Genomic DNA, 22,268 nt, shown 5'->3' on the forward strand with positions numbered 1-22,268 from the left:
ACATGATTTTCCATTTCCGGGTAGGGGGTGCGCACCTGCACTGCCATTCGTGGCCGCGGCTGTCAATCACCAGGTCCCGGCCAGTGATTACCCACTGGTGACCGGGGATTTCTGAGGATCTCTGACGGGGAGAAGTGTTTTGTTTACTAACAGTTCTCCCTGTCAGCTTGTGCACACTGCTTTGGATGGCTGTGCTATGCACTGTAAAGCAGTGTGATTACAGTGAAGCACACAGACACCACCCCCTTGTAAAACACACCCAGCACACAGTTAACCCTTTGATCGCCCCACATGTTAACCCCTTCCTGTCCAGTGCCATAAGTACAGTGTCAGTGCTTTTTTTTTTTTTTTTAGCACTGATCACTGTACTGGTGTCACTAGGGATGTCAGTGACACCAAGTCAGTCCCCCCCCCCCCCCAGTGTCAGAATGTCCACCGCAGTCCCACCATAGGTCGCTGATCACTGTCATTACTAGTAAAAAAAAAAATTAATTCCAGCATCTATACCGCCATTTGTAAACACTATAACTTTCACGTAAACCAATTCATTTACACGTATTGGGATTTGTATTTAGGAAAGACACGGAGCAGAATACATTTTGGCCTAAATTTATGACGAAATTAGATTTTTTTAAAAAAATTTTCCTGGACATGTTTAATAGCAAAAAGTCAAAAATGTTTTTTTTCTCAAAATTGTTGCTTTTTTTATAGCGCAAAAAATAAAAAACGCACAGACGATCAAATACCACTGAAAGAAAGCTCAATTCATGGGAAAAAAAGGACATACATTTAATTTGGGTGCAGCGCTGCATGACCGCGCAATTGTCAGTTAAAGTAACGCAGCGCCGTAACGCAAAAAATGGCCTGGTGAGGAAGGGGGGGGGGGAATCCTCAGGAGGGCAAATGGTTAATAAAGGACTTGGTGTGTTTATTTACATGTTATTTAGTTGGGGAGGGGTGGCTAATAAGCCATCCACCATCAGATCCCCACATTCACCAGCCTGGGGTGTAGGTAACACCGGCCATACATGGGTCCATTACCAAACCATTTTTCTTTCGAAAATCGGACTTAACAATAATTGCTCTGTTAGTGGGGCAATGGCACCAGCTGATTTTCATGGTTCCTCCCCATTTCGTTTATCAGGCATGCTGGAAAGTTCGTGAAAAACTACCAATTTTCAAAATCATTGGTGGAACCATCGGATTACAGAACAAACAATGTTTTTGATTTTCGACCGAAAAATCATTCAGAATTCGACTCATGTATGGCCTGCTTAACCACTTCCTCGCCACCCTATAGCAGAAATACTGCTACAGGGTGGCACGGGTGCGTAAAATCACCTATATACATGATTTTGCAGTTCTGGGTAGGGGGCGCACGCCTACCCGTGCTAGCATTCGCAGCCTTGGCTGTCAATCACCGGGTCCCAGCCAGTGATTCCCTGCCAGCACCCGACAGTCGGAGCGACTTCAGTAGTGCTAATTAAGACAACTGTCAGTGACTAACATGGAATTTCACGTCATGCGACTTGGGGTCTCACAAGTCAGATCCCAAGTTGCAGCAGTGTGAACTGAGACTTATAGTTTAATAAAGGACTTTGTTACAATGTATGCGTTTTTCTTTGAAAAAAAGAACTTCTCACATTGTTTATTTATTTATTTTTTGTACCGGGGGTCCTATGTACCCTTTACTTTTTGATACAGGGAGCTGTGTGTATCTGGGGGCCCACTCATTTTTAAGTGGGTTTTAAGAGGGGTGAAGGAAATCCCCTTTGTTTATAACAGAGAAAAGCTGGCCAGGGAATGTCATTTAGCAGCCAGCAATTTAACCGATTCCCGTCCGCCTTATAGTAGAAATACTGCTACAGGATCGCACTGGTGTGCTAAATCACATACATATATATATATATATACATACATACATACACACGAGATTTTGCATTTCCAGGTAGGGGGTGCGCACACCCTACTTGCACCACCCTTCATGGCCCCGGCTGTCAATCACCAGGTCCCAGCTGGTGATTCCCTGCCGACACCCGGTGATCACCGAGTATTACCAACGGGGGAGAGACCTGTATATAAGCAACACAGATCTCTCCCCTGTCAGCTCCTGCACACTGCTTTGTATGTCTCTGCATAGCATAGCCATACAAAGCAGTGTGCTGACAGTGAAGCACACAAACAGCCCACATAGTAAAACAGCACACAGTTAACCCTTTGATCGCCCTCATGTTAACCCCTTCCTGCCCAGTGCCATTAGTACAGTGTCAGTGCTTTTTATTAGCACTGATCACTGTATTGGTGTCACTGGAGATGTCGGCGACAACAAGTCATTTCCCCCCCAGTGTCACAATGCCCACCACAGTCCTTTGATCGCCCTCATGTTAACCCCTTCCTGCCCAGTGCCATTAGTACAGTGTCAGTGCTTTTTATTAGCACTGATCACTGTATTGGTGTCACTGGGGATGTCGGCGACAACAAGTCATTTCCCCCACTGTCAGAATGCCCGCCACAGTCCTTTGATCGCCCTCATGTTAACCCAGTGTTTCTCAACTCCAGTCCTCATGGACCCCCAACAGGTCATGTTTTCAGGATTTCCCTCAGATGAAACAGCTGTGGTAATTACTAAGGCAGTGAAACTGATCAAATCACCTGTGCAAAATAATGGAAATCCTGAAAACATGACCTGTTGGGGGTCCATGAGGACTGGAGTTGAGAAACACTGTGTTAACCCCTTCCTGCCCAGTGCCATTAGTACAGTGTCAGTGCTTTTTATTAGCACTGATCACTGTATTGGTGTCACTGGGGATGTCGGTGACAACAAGTCATTTCCCCCCCAGTGTCAGAATGCCCGCCACAGTCCCGCTATATGTCGCTGATCACCACCATTACTAGTAGAAAAAACAAAATTCCAGTATATATACCGCCATTTGTAAATGCTATAACTTTCAGATGTCTGTAGCAAAGACATGGAGCAAAATACATTTTGGCCTAAATTTATCATGAAATTTGATTTTTAAAATTTTTTACTGGACATGTTTAATAGCAAAAAGTCACCAATATTGTGTTTTTTCTCAAAATTGTCGGTCTTTTTTTTTTTTTAATATATATATAAAATTAAAAAACACACAGGCGATCAAATACCACCAAAAGAAAGCTCAATTAGTGCTAAAAAAAAAGGCCAGAAATTTAATCTGGGTGCGGCATTGCATGACCGCGCAATTGTCAGTTAAAATAACGCAGCGCAGTAACGCAAAAAATGGCCTGGTCAGGAAGGGGGAGAAATCCTCTGGAGGGCAAGGGGTTAATATATGTGTATATTACAATCATATCCCCTCTTGAGCGCTTCTTCTCCAGAGTGAACTATCTGTATCATTGATTCTCATAACTGAGCTCCTCCATCACCCATTTTCATTTTGTTGCCCTTCACTGAACTCTTTCTAAATCAATAACATCTTTCTTGAGGATTGGTGACCAAAACTGAACTTCTTATTGAAGATGAGATGAACCCGTGTTTTGTGAAGGAGTAAAGCGATTGTTTTATCCCTGGAATGTATGTCTTTAACTAGATGAGACCAGTCTGCTGGCTTTGTTACATGTCATTGGTAAGTCTGTGATCTACAACCTCACCCCCACATCCTTTTCCATGAGTGATTCCCCCAGGGGAACCCTTCTCATTGTGTATTTTTGGCACCCAACTTTACATTTCTCAATACTGAACCTCATCTGCCATGTAGCTGCCCAACCCCCCTATTTTTGTTAGTTCTTCCTGTAATGATACTATATCCTGTGATGAACTCATTTACCCGCACAATTTGGTACCATCAGGAAACACTGAAACTGAGCCTCTTGATTCCAACCTCTATATCAGGGGTGTCAAACTGGCGGCCCTCTAGCTGTTGCGAAACTATAAGTCCCATCATGCCTCTGCCTTTGGGAGTCATGCTTGTAACTGTCAATCTTGCAATGCCTCATGGAACTTGTAGTTTGGCAACAGCTGGAGGGACGGCAGTTTGACACCCGTGCTCTATATCATCAATAAACAAATTGAACAGCGTTGGCCCCATGACAGTTCCCTGGGGCCCACTGTGCAGAGAATGAGTCAATTATCACTACTTTTTGGATCCATTCATATAACAAGTTTCCTATCCATGTGCACATGATTTCATCAACTCCACGAGACCTTATTTTCCAGATTAAATGTTTATTCGGTACAAAATCTAGATAAACTACATCCACGGGACTTCCACCATCCAATATCTAACTTACTTCCTCATAGAATGAACACTGATTGTTATGACAAGAATGGTCTTTCATAAATCCATGCTGGCTGTCACTTATGATACCTTTATCACAGACAAATTTCTGTATAGAGTCCCTTAGCATTCCCTGAAATATCTTACATACTAATGATGTTAGGCTGACTGGGCTGTAGTTTTCTGGTATACATCTGCATATCCCCCCAGGGCAGTGCCCAGATCCCCATGCCCTTTGACAACCTCTTGCCCATTTGCCTTAAAAATGGCCTGAATTGATTTCAACTATTCTGCTCCTATTGACTTCAGTGGGGTTTGGATTAACATTCAGAATTTAGGAGTCCTTCAGAGAACCTCCCAGGAAATAAACCCAGGACTGTTTGACTCATCCCTCCACCACTCCGTGATATCTCTGATGTATAGCAAGGTCTGATTTCCGTGAATAACATTTCCCACACTCAGGGCAAGCATACGGCTTCACTCCTGTGTGAGACCTCTGATGGCTAACAAGGTGTGATTTATCTGAAAAACACTTCCCGCACTCAGGGCACGAATACGGCTTCTCCCCTGTGTGAAATCGCTGATGTTTAACAAGGTGTGATTTATCTATAAAACATTTCCCACATTCAGGGCAAGAATGTGGCTTCTCCCCTGTATGCAATTTCTGATGTATACCAAGGATGGATTTCCTTGAAAAAGATTTTCCGCACTCAGAACAGGAATATGGTTTCTCCCCCGTGTGAGATCTCTGGTGTATGACAAGGTATGATTTCTTCATATAACATTTACCACATTCAGGGCAGGCATATGGCTTTTCCCCTGTATGGGATCTCTGATGCACAGCAAGGCCTGATTTTTGCGAAAAACATTTCCCACACTCAGGGCAGGAATATGGCTTCTCACCAGTGTGAATCTTTTGATGTGTGGATAGATAGAACAACCGTGTAAAACATTTCCCACAATCAGGGCAGGAATACGGCTTCTGCTCCATGTGATATCTCTGATGTATAACGAGGCCTGATTTTTGTGAAAAACATTTTTCACACTCAGTGCAGGAATATGGTTTCTCCCCCGTGTGAGCTCTTTGATGTTTAACAAGGACTGATTTGTGTAAAAAACATTTCCCGCACTCAGGGCAAGAATACAGATTCCCCCCTGTGTGAGATCTCTGATGTATAAGAAAATCTAATTTCTTTGTAAAACATTTCCCACATTCAGGGCAGGATTTTTGCTTCTCCCACGTGTGCAACCTCTGATGTATAACAAGGCCTGATTTCTGTGAAAAACATTTCCCACACTCTGGGCAGGAATATGGCTTCTCCCCTGTGTGACATCTCAAATGTCTAACAAGGTCTGATTTGCATGTAAAACTTTTCCCACATGCGGAGCAGGAGTGTGGCTTCTTGCTTGTGTGAGAACTGCAATATATGACACATCCTGATTTATTAATGAAACATTCCCCACACTCAGAAAAAGAATGAAGCTTCTCACCCGTGTGTACAGTAAAACCTAAATCAGAGCTAAAACTTTCCCCACATTCAGGAAAGGAAAATTTCTCCTCCCCCTGAATTCTGGCACCATCCCTCACAGTACGAGGTTGCTCAGAGGAATTTGATGGTCCATCCACACTGTGAAGTCCACCATCCATAACTGAGATCATTGTCTTTTCTCCGGCACAACCTCTTGCGATGTCCTCATCTTCCATTTTACAACCCAGAGATAAAATGAGACGATCCTCTGAGGGTTTCTCATATGCGTATCCTGGAAAAATATTTAAAAAATAGTTGTTAGATATGAGAGGGTTCATTCACCTAAATCAACATTCCATCTGGATCAGGTAGACTTGAGGGAGCAGATGTTCCCTGTGGATGTTGCAACCAGCTAGAAAACGTTCGACCTTCGAAGGGCCTTTGGTCCTCCTCCCAGATCACTTTAACATTTTGGCAGCCAAAACAACCACAAGCCTACACACTGGCTCAAGTAATCTCATTAGAGGTAAAATTTCCAGAAATTTCTAAACCATGGGTAAAAAAAAGAAAAATGTGGAAATGTTGCTAAACTCTAGATCGGGGTTTCTCAACCTTTTTACCTTAGAGGAACCCCTGCCGAAAAGTTGGAGATCTCAGGGAACCCCTGAAATAATTTTCATAGTTACAGCTCACGGAACATTGATGTAATTAACGAGGTGTAGGTATAACAACAATTATTCTTAGAAACTGCAATAAAGAATAAATATTAAAACTTACCTCCCCTAATGTGAAACTTGATGTCTGCTCCTGATGACATCACGATGACAAAACGCATTGGTCGGAGCTAATTGTGTCACTTCTGATTCACACGAGGGTATATGTGGAGCGCAACGGCTTGTTTTTAAAGTGCCAAATACATGGAATTTATGTAAGTGCAATTTTAATCGAAATAAAACTGTATAACTCTATGGTAGTTTCCTTTTGATCATTCCTACTGCATATTTCTGTGGTGGGGGAGGACAAGTGGTCATCTGGTTTATTGGAAGGTTCCCTTCTGTCGGGAGGATCTCAACACAGTGGATATTCATCCCAGTGGATCACAGGAGGCTAATCCATTGCAGGGGCTTGTGGAAGGAATGCACCCAAATAAGCGCTTTATTTATTTATTTCAGGTCCTTATATAGCGCCATGAATTTACACAGCACTTTACATATATATTGTACATTCACATCAGTCCTAACCCTCAAGGGGTGTACAATCTAAGGTCCCTAACTCACATTCATACATACACATACTAGGGACAATTTAGAGAGGAGCCAATTAACCGACTAGCATGTCTTTGGAGTGGAATGAAACCGGAGTACCCGGTGGAAACCCAAGCAGGCACAGGGAGAACATGCAAACTCCAGGCAGGTGGTTCCATAGTTGGGATTTGAACCAATGACCCGAGTACTGCCAGGTGGAAATGCTAACCATTTAGCCACTGTGCTGCCCAGCTTTTAGCCCACCTATGCACAGGGGGTGAGCTTCTGAAGGGAAAGCATGAGTGACAGGATGGATCACAAAATATTAGCTACAGTCACCAGTTATATCACCAAGTCACCATTGCATATAGAATGTGGAAGGTGTTTTGTAGTACCTGGCCTTTCTAAGGATGAACTGACACATATATTGTTTTTTTATGTATTTGCTTTTTAACCTCCCTGGCAGTATGATTATTTCAGATTTTTGGTGCTGAAAGCGGTACCATTTTTTTGCATGGAAATATGTATTTTTTTTTATTGTAGGCTGTAATTTTTAGGAAAAACTCACTGAAATCTGTCCGAACAAGAGTCTAGTAAACATCCCGGGGATGATAAAATTTGAAACACAAAATCATAAATGATAATTTAATAAATAATCATAAAAATAATATAAAAATAATAAAAAATTTAATTCAATAATATAATCAAACCAAAAACACTGAAATGTGAAATATAGCGCCAAGTTCGCACATTGCTGAGCTCAGTCGCAAAATCGTTTTCAGTTTCTGATGACGAATTTCCCCCACGAATCATTATCACTCAATTCTGCAAGTGGTTCTGATTTACTATCGCTGTTCTCTAGCTGATCTAAACCGCTTTTGACCTAAAGGGACACTTTTTGGACGCCATGGACATTTCTCAGTTTCCAGGCAGAAAGAACAGACAAAATGCAGGCAGGGCGCAGGACAAAGCACTAGGGACAATATGTATGTGAAATAGGTTGAAACAGCAATGTTTTACTGTGTAAAATGAAAAAAAAAAAAAATGACATTTTTTAAAATTTTTAAATTTCCCGCCGCCGCCGGCGGCAAAGCCCGTACGTCCCGACGTCACAGGGACAGGACACAGAAGCCGGATGCCGGCATCGGCCGGAGGAGATGGCCGGGGACGCTGCAGGGGACACATCGTGGGAGCGCAGGGTAAGGTAAGTGAAGAACACATGCCGGAGCAGTGCCGCATGGTAAGCCCGAGTGTAGCTCGGGGTTACCGCTTTTGGTACTGAAATGTTACCCCGAGCTACACTCGGGAATACCGCCAGGGAGGTTAAGGACATTTTTAGCACAATTTTCAGCATGTTGTACCAGGGGGAGCTGTATTGTCACCCCTGATGCAATAGTTTGGTCTAGACACTTATATGTACAGTATATGGTTTATGTTTCATATCACATGATTCTTTAGATACTATAGAGTGCTATATATGCATCTTCACTGAGGAGGGAGGTGCATTGTAGCACATCATACTGTTTTTGTTTTTAAATTGGCATTGTTAGAGAGGTGACTACACCTCTTATTGCCCTTATTTAAGGAAGGAAGGCAGCAAATGTTGTACATGCTGGTTACAGTGCATTTCTCTCTGAAATTCTGAGGAAAATGGGTCGTTCCAGACATTGTTCAGAAGAACAGCGTACCTTGATTAAAAAGTTGATTGGAGAGGGGAAAACATATAAAGAAGTGCAGAAAATGATCGGCTGCTCAGCTAAAATGATGGCAAATGCTTTAAAATGGCAACCAAAACCTGAAAGACGTGGAAGAAAGCGAAAAACTACCATTCAAATGGATAGAAGAGCCAAAATGGCGCGGACTCAGCCAACAATCAGCTCCAGGAAGATGAAAGAAGGTGTGACGTTCCCTGTGAGGACTGTTACAATTAGAAGACGCCTATGTGAAGCCAAGCTATCTGCAAGAAGCCCCCGCAAAGTCCCACTGTTGGAAAAAAGACATGTGCTGAAGAGGTTACAATCTGCCAAAGAGCACATTGACTGGCCTAAAGAGAAATGACGCAACATTTTGTGGACTGATGAAAGTAAGATTGTTCTTTTTGGGTCTAGTGGGCGGAGACAGTTTGTCAGACGACCCCCAAACACTGAATTCAAGCCACAGTACACTGTGAAGACAGTGAAGCATGGTGGTGCAAGCATCATGATATGGGGATGTTTCTCATACTACGGTGTTGGGCCTATTTATCACATACCAGGGATCATGGATCAGTCTGAATACATCAGAATACTTGAAGAGGTCATGCTGCCTTATGCTGAAGAGGAAATGCCCTTGAAATGGGTGTTCCAACAAGACAACGACCCCAAACACACCAGTAAACGTGCAACATCTTGGTTCCAGACCAACAAGATGGACGTTATGGAGTGGCCAGCCCAATCCCCGGATCTTCATCCAATAGAAAACTTGTGGGGGTGACATCAAAAATGCCGTTTCTGAGGCAAAACCAAGAAATAGAGAAGAACTGTGGAATGTAGTCCAATCATCCTGGGCTGGAATACCTGATCACAGGGGCCAGAAGTTGGGTGACTCCATGCAACACAGATGTACAGCAGTTCTCAGAAACAGTGCGACTACAACCAAATATTCATGAAGTCATTCAAAGGAAAGCAAAATCTTCAAACATTTCTCAGTTTATATAGTGAATGTTTGAGTTTGTAAAGAAGAATACAAACACTGCGATTTTTTTGAACCGTCTAATATTCACTTTTCTTCCATTTGTTTGGAGGAACAACACAAATTTGATGTATTTTTCTTCATGTTTTGATTTGGAATAGAATGTGTCGTGTTCCCAATGCATTTGTGTGGATGGAAATAAAAGCTATTAGAAGGATTTTCAGCTTTATTCACTTTTTTCAACACACTGCTATTATTTTGGATGCAACTGTATATTAATAACAATGATAAGAACACACAAGAACTGTTCCATCTGCTCTTTCAGAACACAGTGCAGGCTTTCTCCTGGTCTTCTACTGACATTAATTCCAGACAAAAGTCTCTCCTGTACTGTTCTCTCTCTTGACATGTCATAGAATGAAGCCGTATTGTGCTATTATTTTGAACACAATCGTATATATATATATATATATATAGGGCCAGGACAGGGGACCAGGAAGGAACAGTATAGGGGGGCCAGAAGAGCAGAACACAGTACAGGGGGGCAGGAGGGAACAATACAGGGGGTCAGGAAAGAACAATAAGGAGGGGGTGAGAGGGAGCACCATTAGGGGGGCAGTAGCACACCACACAGTACAGTGGGGCAAGAAGGAAACAGTACTGGAGGGCACAATCCTGGGGTCTGTAGCAGTTTTCCTCATGCAGAGTAGGTCAGCTGCTGAGTGATATCTGGTGCGCTGATTATTTTTATTTATTTATTTCAGGTACTTATATAGCGCCATCAATTTACACAGCACTTTACATATATATTGTACATTCCCATCAGTCCCTAACCCTCAAGGGGTGTACAATCTAAGGTCCCTAACTCACATTCATACATACACATACTAGGAACAGTTTAGACCAGATCCGATTCACCGACCAGCATGTCTTTGGAGTGTGGGAGGAAACTGGAGTACCCGGAGGAAATCCATGTAGGCACAGGGAGAACATGCAAACTCCAGGCAGGAGGTGCCATGGTTAGGATTCGACAATAGTTCTGCCAAGTGGACGTGCTAACCGCTTAGCCACTGTGCTGCCCACCATACTGTTCCCCTCCCGCCTTCTTCTCTTGTCCCTTCCAAGTGATGTCACACCCAGGCACCTGGGACAGACAGGAGGGGAGGGCTGGCTGGGACTGCCGCAAGACAGTGATGCAAGTTGTTTCCTTCTACATTTCTGCAGCTAGACTGTCAACTATGTGGGGATGCGAACTTCTGCTTGTGATGGACAGGCAGATCGTGGCGGAACCCCTGGTTGAGAAACATTGCTCCAGATGTTGGTCTCACCAACCAATTTACTGAGCAGACTATAGGTAAACATTATGATGTGATGGTGGAGAACATCAATAGGAGGTTTTAAAGGTTATGAAGATAAACTCATTTGTCAAATTTACCCTCTTACCTGTCAGATAAAGTGTTACTAAACCCAGGACCCTGCATTTACTATATCCGCTATCCCCAGACACCCCACATTCCGTATATACACTCTCCCCAGACCCCGCACTCACTTTATCCGCTCTCCCCGGACCCCGCACTCACTATATCTGGTCTCCCCAGACCCCGCACTCACTATATCTGGTCTCCCCGGACCCCGCACTCAATATATCCGCTCTCCCCGGACCCCACATTCACTATATCCACTCTCCCCGGACCCTGCACTCACTATATCCACTCTCCCCAGACCCCGCATTCACTATATCTGGTCTCCCTGGACCCCGCATTCACTATATCTGGTCTCCCCGGACCCTGCATTCACTATATCCGCTCTACCCAGACCCCGCATTCCCTATATCTGCTCTCCCCTGACCCTGCATTCACTATATCCGCTCTACCCAGACCCCGCATTCACTATATCCACTCTCCCCGGACCCCGCATTCACTATATCTGGTCTCCCTGGACCCCGCACTCACTATATCTGGTCTCCCCGGACCCCGCATTCACTATATCCACTCTCCCCGGACCCCGCACTCACTTTATCCGCTCTCCCCAGACCCCGCACTCAATATATCCGCTCTCCCCGGACCCCACATTCACTATATCCGCTCTCCCCGGACCCCGCATTCACTATATCCGCTCTCCCCGGACCCTGCATTCACTATATCCGCTCTCCACAGACCCCGCATTCACTATATCCGCTCTACACAGACCCCGCATTCACCATATCTGCTCTCCCCGGACCCCGCATTCACTATATCCGCTCTCCACAGACCCCGCATTCACTATATCCGCTCTCCCCGGACCCCTCATTCACTACATCCGGTCTCCCCGGCCCCCGCATTCACTATATTCGCTCTCCCTGGACCCCGCATTCACTATATCCGCTCTCCCCAGACCCCGCATTCACAATACCCGCTCTTCCCGGACCCCGCATTCACTATATCCGCTCTCCACAGACCCCGCATTCACTATATCCGCTCTCCCCGGACCCCGCATTCACTACATCCGGTCTCCCCGGCCCCCGCATTCACTATATTCGCTCTCCCCGGACCCCGCATTCACTATATCCGCTCTCCCCAGACCCCGCATTCACAATACCCGCTCTTCCCGGACCCCGCATTCACTATATCCGCTCTCCCTGGACCCTGCATTCACTATATCTGGTCTCTCCAGACCCCGCATTCACTATATCTGCTCTCCCTGGACCCTGCATTCACTATATCCGGTCTCCCCGGACCCTGAATTCACTATATCTGCTCTCCCCGGTCCACGCATTCACTATATCTGGTCTCCCAGGACCCTGCATTCACTATATCCGCTCTCCCCGGACCCACTATTCACTATATCCGCTCTCGCCGGACCCCACATTTACTATATCCGCTCTCCCCGGACCCCTCATTCACTATATCCGCTCTCCCCGGACCCCTCATTCACTATATCTGGTCTCCCACAGTACACAGAACATGGAAGTGCAATTATTTTAGTAAATAAAAACTGCTAAATACCTTTTCTCATCAGCAGTATATAGCAGTCTTGTGACTTCTATCAGTGTCCAAAAGAGCACTGGTTAAAGCTTGTATGAGGAATTTTCTTTTTGCTCCAGGAGGATGCAGAACCCCTGACCTCTGTCAAGACAGTGCTAATTGGCCCTGTGCTGATCACTTGTACTCTCCCAAGAAAGAAAAACCTCTCTAGAAAAACACACTAAACTGAGCATGTGTAGAATGACTCCACACGATATGTCTTGTCTTAGGAGATAAGAGGGGGACACTGGAAGAAGGGGAAGATCAGAGAAGTCAGGATCAAACAGCTTTTTTTTTTGAATTCGAGGATTTGCATGTCTTCAGCTGAGAGAACATTACATAATGTCTCAGAAATGTTTCATTAAGGTCTTCATGTTATATAGTTTAAATAGCATGTCATAGAAATATTTATCATTTTAAAAGTTATATTGTAAAGCGCTGAGCAAACTGTTGGCGCTATATAAATCCTGTATAATAATAATAATAATAATAAAAAAATATTACACACTCTTAATTTCTTTTCCAATTTTTCCATTTTTGCCAGGCCTTCCCATCTCTATCTCTGATAATCAAAATGTAGACTTGCAGGCCTTTAGCATAGAGCAAGTGACCATAGACCGAAGCTTCTGGTGACATACAGCACTGGTGGGTATTTGGAGAAGATCCGTTTCGGTTTTTTTATATTCCTGCTTAATTTGTCATCCGAAAAAGACCATAAATAGGAGTTTTATATTACCCTTCAGCTACAAGTCTGCTTGAAGAAGAGGGACCAAGGCACAATCTGTGTTACTATATCTGTGCTACTGTAATGAGGAGAAAAACATGACCTAGTACTGCCAGATGAACCCCAGAATCAACATAAACCTGGATGAGCTCCTAGAGGTTGCTTGTTCAAGGGTTGGGCAAACGGCCTAACTAAATTAGTTGAGCCAAACCTCCAACTGAAGCAGGAATTGAAACATTTAGCAGTAGTATACCCAATGATGCTAAAACTGAGAGCTTCCCACTAAGGCTGGTTGTTTGGGATCCAGTGGCTGCCAGTGTTCCAACAACTGGTGATATATCCTGGCTCATTCAGTGGTCATCCAAATATTTGACGCGTTACGTCACAGAGTTTTCCTGAGGAAGTGACGTAACGCGTAGGGTGGGCTGATGACGTCAAGCTGCTAAACCGGAAGTTTACGAGCCGCCATCTTGGAAATTCCTGAACATTGGACTTGCATTATAACCAGGTTTTTTACTGTGGTGTCCCAGTAGGACACTTTGAAACGTGAGTGCACTTTATATTTTTTTACTAAATCAGCTTTATTTAATACTACACTATGGCAAGTGTTTCTGTTTACTTATGTGGAGAATGTGGAGGATACGGGACGGATTGCAACAGCGTGAGCAGGGGACTGGAGCCATCTATACAGTATACCTACCCGGGTTAAAAGGGAAAGGCAGTATTTGACCTATGCAACTGGGTCATATAAGGAGGTGAGAGTATATACATATGCCCCTGGTGGAGGAGCACGTTTAAGAATATATGCGGATATAACGAATAAAGAGCACCTGTTGTGGGACTATATCAAAGAAGCACGGATAATATCACACATGAAGGACTTATAAGTTGCAATTATTGTATTCACTAAGTGTTTACCCATTTGCCGCCCGCCCTATGGCCGAATGGCGGGCGGCAAATGTCATCAGCGTTCCGGGTGGACGCCATATGGCAATATGTGCAGATTGCGCTCCTGCAGAGCGGCGCAGCGGTGCGATCTGTCACCGGCCGTGTACCTCGGACACAGCCGATGACAGATCTGAGTATCGGCCCGTTGCCGGTACCATGTGACCTGCTGTGACCAATCACAGCAGGTTACATGGCAGTTGTATACAATGGATGGCTTCATTCATGCCATCCATTGTATACTAGTGTCTAGCTGTGAATGGTCACAGCAGGTCACATGCACATGTCATGTGATTAGCTGTGGCCAAATCACAGCTAAGCACAAAAAAGAAAAAAAAAAACCCGAATGAATCGATGTCATTCAGGTAAATGCTTGCTTATAGCAAAGTAATTCTTTGCTATAAGCAAATTGTGTAAAAAAAAAAAAAATACTGATCACTTCCCCAAAGTAGTACAATGTTACTATGGTATCATTGTACTACTTTGGACATAGTGAAATATGAAAAAAAAATCTTAAAAAAACGAAAAAAAATTTAATAAAAAATAATAAAAAATTATTTTTTTTTTTTCCATACTGTCACCAGTCAGTGTCCCTGTTCACCGCCATGCCAGTTATATGATGACGCTGTACTGCACTGGTGACAATATGTAAAAAATTTTTCATTTTTTCATTTTTCGAAAAATTATGACAAAAAAAATACAACTTCAAAAAACTCGCCATGCCTCTTATGAAGTATGTTGGACTGTCTACTCTGCAAAAAGGGGTCATTTGGGGATATCTGTACTGTTCTGACATTTGGGGGATATCTGTACTGTCCTGACATTTGGGGGATATCTGTACTGTTCTGACATTTGGGGGATATCTGTACTGTCCTGACATTTGGGGGATATCTGTACTGTCCTGACATTTGGGGGATATCTGTACTGTTCTGACATTTGGGGGATATCTGTACTGTCCTGACATTTGGGGGATATCTGTACTGTTCTGACATTTGGGGGATATCTGTACTGTTCTGACATTTGGGGGATATCTGTACTGTCCTGACATTTGGGGGATATCTGTACCATTCTGACATTTGGGGGATATCTGTACTGTCCTGACATTTGAGGGATATCTGTACTGTTCTGACATTTGGGGGATATCTGTACTGTTCTGACATTTGGGGGATATCTGTCCTGTCCTGACATTTGGGGGATATCTGTACTGTTCTGACATTTGGGGGGATATCTGTACTGTTCTGACATTTGGGGGATATCTGTACTGTCCTGACATTTGGGGGATATCTGTACCGTTCTGACATTTGGGGGATATCTGTACTGTCCTGACATTTGAGGGATATCTGTACTGTTCTGACATTTGGGGGATATCTGTACTGTTCTGACATTTGGGGGGATATCTGTACTGTTCTGACAATTGTGGGATATCTGTACTGTCCTGACATTTGGGGGATATCTGTACTGTTCTGACATTTGGGGGATATCTGTACTGTCCTGACATTTGGGGGATATCTGTACTGTCCTGACATTTGGGGGATATCTGTACTGTTCTGACATTTGGGGGATATCTGTACTGTCCTGACATTTGGGGGATATCTGTACTGTTCTGACATTTGGGGGATATCTGTACTGTTCTGACATTTGGGGGATATCTGTACTGTCCTGACATTTGGGGGATATCTGTACCGTTCTGACATTTGGGGGATATCTGTACTGTCCTGACATTTGAGGGATATCTGTACTGTTCTGACATTTGGGGGATATCTGTACTGTTCTGACATTTGGGGGATATCTGTCCTGTCCTGACATTTGGGGGATATCTGTACTGTTCTGACATTTGGGGGGATATCTGTACTGTTCTGACATTTGGGGGATATCTGTACTGTCCTGACATTTGGGGGATATCTGTACCGTTCTGACATTTGGGTGATATCTGTACTGTCCTGACATTTGAGGGATATCTGTACTGTTCTGACATTTGGGGGATATCTGTACTATTCTGACAATTGTGGGATATCTGTACTGTCCTGACATTTGGGGGGATATCTGTACTGTTCTGACAATTGTGGGATATCTGTACTGTCCTGACATTTGGGGGATATCTGTACTGTTCTGACATTCTTGGACCTCAAGAAATTAGATTGGCTGTCAGTATCAGGATTGATCAATATTCAGATCTATACCATAGTTTGTGAACTCTATAACTTTCCTATAAACTAAATAATACATCCTAATTTGGGTTATTTTCAGCAAAGACATGGAGCAGAATACATCTCGGCCTAAATTTATGAAGAACAATTATTTATTTGCAAACTTTTATAACAGAAACAAAGAAAAACTTTTTTTTTTTTTCAAAATTTTTGGTCTTTTTTTGTTAATTTAGCAAAAAATAAAAACCCCAGCGGTGATTAAAGACCACCAAAATAAAGCTCTAGTTGTGTGAAGAAAATGATAAAATTTTAGTTTGGGTACAATGTTGTATGACCGCGCAATTGTCATTCAAAGTGTGAGAGCGCTGAAACCTGAAAACTGGCCTGGGCAGGAAGGTGTAAAATTGCCCGGTATTGAAATGGTTAATTAACACATTTTAGATGTTTTATGGGTTATATGTGCAACACTATTATAATATCCAAATATTGCCTGCTGACCGGTGTAGTGTAAAACAAAAAAAAAAACAAAAAAAAAAGATAAAAGTTGTGGGGTCCTCCAAAAACTTATACCAGACCTTCAGGTTTTTTATGGATTTTAGGAGGGAACACGACACAAAAAAACAAGAAAAAAAAAGTGTGAGATGTCCCCCTCTAAATCTATAATAGACTTTTTTTTGAGCATGCAGAAGAGGAGCACCCCCCGAAGCATCCCTAACCACGAGATGGGGGGTACCCTGGCTAAACATCTTTTCCCCACAACTTTGGCCTGGAAGTTTCTGGGGTCTGCTGGTGATGAGGGGCTTATCAAAATCTGGAAGCCACCTTTAAAATAAGAAGACCCCAAATATCCACTTAATACATGAATTAAAAAAAAAATATTTCCCGATACATATCCATCATCATGATATCATAAGGGGGTGGGGTCTATATATGGTCAACGATGCTATCAAGAGCCCTTATCCCTTTACTTACTCCAGTAGGAAGCGGACTTTGGTGCCGAGCAAACGACAGGAGCATTCGGGTGGTGGTAGCTGTTTTTTTGTGTGGGATGTCGTTCAGCACTTTTGACGTGGGCCTACACCACTGGTTGATGTGATTAATGTTGGATGTACATCAGGAGACATTTAAAAAAAAAAAATAAATAATAAAAAAGGACAAAAAACTATGCTGTGGTTTTATTTACTCTTTACATCTTTTTGTGGTGAATGAGTGAGGGTACTCTGTACCCCATACTCATTTACACAGGGGGTCAGGATCTGGGGGACCCCTAATTGCTAAAGGGGCTTCCAGATTCCAATAAGCCCTCTAACCTCCACAATCACTGGGCCAGGGTTACGGTGAAGAGGCCCTTGTCCTCATCAACATGGCAAAGTTGCCCCCCATGTTGAGGGCATGTGGCCTGATATGGTTCGGAGGGGTCACACACTTGTCCTCCCCCTTTCTGGCCTGCTTCCTTGGATTAGGGCCTGGTATGGATTGTGGGGGACCCCTATGCCATTTTTTTAATTTTTCTGTCCTTTATTTAAATTCTGCTGTTGATCGAGAATCCCCAGATGAAGTCATTAGTTCATCTCCTTAACCACTTCCAGACCGGACACTTTTACCCTTTTCCTGTCCAGGGCAATTTTCAGCTTTCAGCGCTATCATACTTTGAATGACAATTGCGCGGTCATGCAACACTGTACCCAAATGAATTTTTTACCATTTTTATGAGACAGATTAAGCTTTATTTTGGTGGTATTTATTCACCGCTGGGACTTTTATTTTTTTTGCTATGTAAATGAAAAAGTCCAAAAATTTTGAAAAAAAGTGTTTTTTTTAATAACATTTTGCAAATAAATAATATTTCATCATAAATCTTTGCCAAAATTTATTCCGTTTTCTTTTTAGTAAAAAAAAAAATCCAAATTAGTTTATAACCAAAAATTATAATTTTTAAACATTTTCTTTTTACATTTTTATTTTTTTATATTATTATTTTTATTTTTTTTTTTTACATACTGTCACCCTAGCAGTACAGTGTCACCATGGTGACACTGTACTACTTGTGGGGGGTGTTGAAGATTTTTTTTTTTTTTTTTTTTTACACTGATTGCTTTTACACCCATATAGGATGTAAAAGCAATCATTTCTCCTTCTCTCTGTCTATATTCTTGCAGTCATTGAGAAGTACTGAGTGAGCTGTGATTGGTCACAGCTTGTCACATGGTACAAGGCTGTTGTGAATAGGCTTGTACCATGTGACCTCTGTGATCATTCACAGATTTCACACGTAGTAAGCAATGATGTCACAAGTGACATCTTGCTTACTACTTTGCATGTGATCATTGATTGGCCAATCAGTGATCACATGATCGGGACCTTGTACAGAGGTCCCGTAAGACGATCGGTGTTTCACTGTGTCCGGAGGACACAGCGGGCACCGGATCGCGGTGCTGCGCGCTCCCAGGGAGTGCACACAAGCAGGGTGCGGGGAGGCCGTTTATAAACGCCCACCCGACCCTGCACTGCCACCGTCCGACCGTTTATATGCAACGGCCGGTCGTGAAGTGGTTAACAACTTGCAAAAATCATGTAAAAATGCGTGTACGTACATGCTTGGTGCATTTTCATTGCATCACCAAATTAGCACAGGACCATTTTCTAAAAATGCACTGGTGGGGAGGTGCAGCATGGTGTGGCGGCAGTAACCACTGAACGTCCATTTTCAGAGAACAGAATTTGCATTAATGTTAAAGTCCAGCAATATACAATAAGCCCGGAGGGAAAGCTCCCAGAATCCAACAGTTCTGTGGAACAGGTTTTGGGTATAACAACAGCATCTGTCTTGAGGGGCGGAATGTGGCCTGGCCGGTCTGTATCCAAATGGGAAGGTGTCTAGAAGGAAGGCATGCCTATCCTTTCCCTACACATCTAGAACCTGAAATGTGCACCAAGCCTAGAAGCCAGGGCCTTACATAGGCTATGCCTGACTCAAGACGACTGCCAGAGTCATATGGGGCGCAGCATCCTATCGTATAGCTTCCCCAGTGACCCAGGAAACCATGTTCCTCTTGACCTGCAATGCCGCTGCTGTTGAGCACTACTTATAGAGGAGAAAATAGACTGCTCCTGCCTACACTCTCCCCCTCTTTGACAGATGCTGTCCTCGACATCGCAACGCAGTAAAGAACAATATGGGAAATGCAATAAACATAGTTAAGACACGACAGGAAAAAAGAATAATCAGAGTATCTTACAGGAAGCTGGCCGCAGTTAAACCACAAAGGGCTAAAAGCAACAGTGTCCTCTTGGGGAGTCATGTTGCGAGTACTCATCAAACTCTGGGCCCCACAGGTGGATGGAGATCATCTGGAACCTCCCTACACTCATCACCTGGGCCCAAAACCAGACTGCCTGGACAGTCTGTGGAGTTTGTAGGGGCTACTGGACTGTCCATAGTTACTGCACTGGGGGGCTTCCCACTTCTGATTCCAGAGAGGCTGGAAGTTTGAGAAGGAGAGGAGGCAGATACCATTCAGCAGGAACCTCCTGTACCAGTGGGACACCCACAGGGTCAAATATCACTTGGTCTCTGGCTGGTTTGGCAGAACAGTTGCCACTTAGCACAAAGGGTCTGAAGCAAGTTGTGGAGGAGAGGTCTCTTGACAGGATTGGGTCCTTCTAAGACCACATCATATACTGGAGTTGGAGAAATGGACCTTCTTCAGCCTGATAGGGAGTATATTCCCACCTGGGTTCCAACTTCCTGTCTTGCTCGCTTTTGACATTTTTTCACCAACACCTGCCCCCTGGTCAAAACTACAGTTCCTCTAGAACAGTGTCTACAAACAAATGCTTGTGTCTATCTAGCATCAAATGCTTGGCTTTCTCTAGCCTATCCCATTGTTCCTGGCCCTCAGGTGCTAAACATTTTGCGTCCTCTAGAGAGCCCAGAGGGAAATTCACGGGCAACCAGCCATAGAACGTGAACATCAAGAAGAAGGTTGTGTGGCCTGTAGCTCAGTGAATGGTATTATAGGCCAACACCATGGCCCCCACATGTTGGTGTCATCTATCTCGGTGTCCTGGTTCAAGAGTCCATAGCATGTCCAGCAGGGTGCAGTTAAATTGTTCACAAGCTCCACTACCCTGGGAATGGTAGGGGTTGGTATGCGACTTCGGAAACCACTGAGACAGCACAGCTCAGACATAATCACTGACTCAAAGTTCAGGCCTTGGTCTGAAAGTATTCATTTTGGACAACAGTATGGTTGGACTGCATGCTCCCAAAATAATTTAGCTGTGGTTGGGGCAGTCTAATCTTTAGTTGGGACTACCACTGAAAACTTGGTGAAGTGGTCAACAAAAATTAAGGCAAAGCAATATCCTCAGGGTGAGCTGGGCTCCGAGGTGGCGATTGTCATGAGCGTGGTCTTTTCAGGCAAGGATTTATGCACCAAACAAGTTTCATGTTCCTGGCAAACCTCCTGGACCCAGTGTGCCTTCCACAGGCAGAAGTACCTCCTGACCAAGGACCCAGTTCTATCAACTCCAAAGTGTCCACTTGCCATATGTAGTAGTTGGCCGACTTACAGGATATGCGACTGGAAGACCACAATTTTTAGGATGTCCCGCTGTTTGGTAGGATTGTGCACCTGGCAAAAAAAAAGCACATTGTCCCACGTCTCAAGTTGATTCCAAAGCCTCAGAATCTCTTAAGCTGTGTTGGACAGTCTGACACTCATGAGAGGATGGCTTATGTTGCGAGAGGGGAAGCGCTGAACCTGCATGAGATTTGAATCCTTCTGCTGAATCAGTGCCCATTCCTCATGGCTGTAAGTTTTGGTGGACTCTGGGGAATCTCTTCCTGCCCCTTGGGGGAGCACAAAGTGGCTGCCATGGGCAAGACAGGGGAAACCTCAATGTTTTCTTGTAAAGATTCCACATCTTTCCCTGGGTGTTCCAATGGATAGTGGGAAAGAGGGTAAGTGTGCCTGCTGAGCTTTCCAGGCCTGTAGTGGATCTTATATTTGAACCGTGCCAGGCGGACGGCCCACCTTTGTGCCAACATCCCAAGCTTTGCTGTGTCCAAGTAGGCGAGGGCGTTGCTGTCTGTAAAGACCTTTATATCTGCCCCGTGAGGTATTCTGCAAACTTTTTGGTGATAGTCGACACTAAGGCCACCTACTCAAATTTGAAACAGCTGGGATTATGGAGGTTCCTTTTGGTAGGTCGGAGCCTGCAGCTTGCGTAGGAAATCACTCATTCACAGCCATCTTGTACCTGAACTCGAACACCCCCCAGCGCCTTGTAAACACCCATCAGTGTATATGCAGAAGGTATTTGAATAGTCCACATAGGCCAATAAAGGTACCAAACTAATTTTTTTTTTTTTTTTAAGTGTTTCAAAGGCCTGTTGTTGGGGATGATGCCATTGGGCTTGAAAAGAGGGCAAAGAACCACTTTTCTTCTGGATGGCATGGCTGCTCAGCAGTGAACGCAGCAGCTATTTGGGGAAACTTATGGATGAATCTTCGGTAGTACCCCACCAGTCCCAGAAAAAGAGCATAGGTCAGTGACAGTCCTTGGGGGTGCCAGTCCTGCACCGCTTGTATCTTAGCTGGGTCTGGGGAAACTCCTCCAGCTTCTACAATGTGCTCCAGATACTGGATCCTTTGTCTCATTAAATGGCATTTACCGGGTTTGAGTTTCAACCCAAACTCTGCTAGACAGGTGAACACATCATCCAAGTGCTTAATATGATCCTTAAAGGTCTTGGAGATAATGATATCATCCAAGTAGACTAGCATAGTCTCAACACTGAAGCCT

The 22,268-nt window shown here is 43.9% G+C and overlaps 1 protein-coding gene across 1 annotated transcript in view; it reads right to left on the minus strand.

Moving 5' to 3' along the window:
• The window catches only part of LOC149429934 (uncharacterized), a 69,977-nt gene that overhangs the window by 42,518 nt on the left and 5,191 nt on the right, over positions 1 to 22,268 (minus strand). Inside the window, exon 6 of the mRNA XM_089666369.1 lies at positions 4,654 to 6,017. Coding sequence (XP_089522495.1) covers positions 4,654 to 6,017 — 1,364 coding nt within the window. The remainder of the gene's footprint in view (positions 1 to 4,653; positions 6,018 to 22,268) is intronic.

The sequence above is a fragment of the Staurois parvus genome, unplaced genomic scaffold (genome assembly GCF_062004578.1).
Source record: "Staurois parvus isolate SC_StPar_1 unplaced genomic scaffold, SC_StPar_1.0 ptg002686l, whole genome shotgun sequence".
Taxonomy (NCBI): Eukaryota; Metazoa; Chordata; class Amphibia; order Anura; family Ranidae; genus Staurois; species Staurois parvus.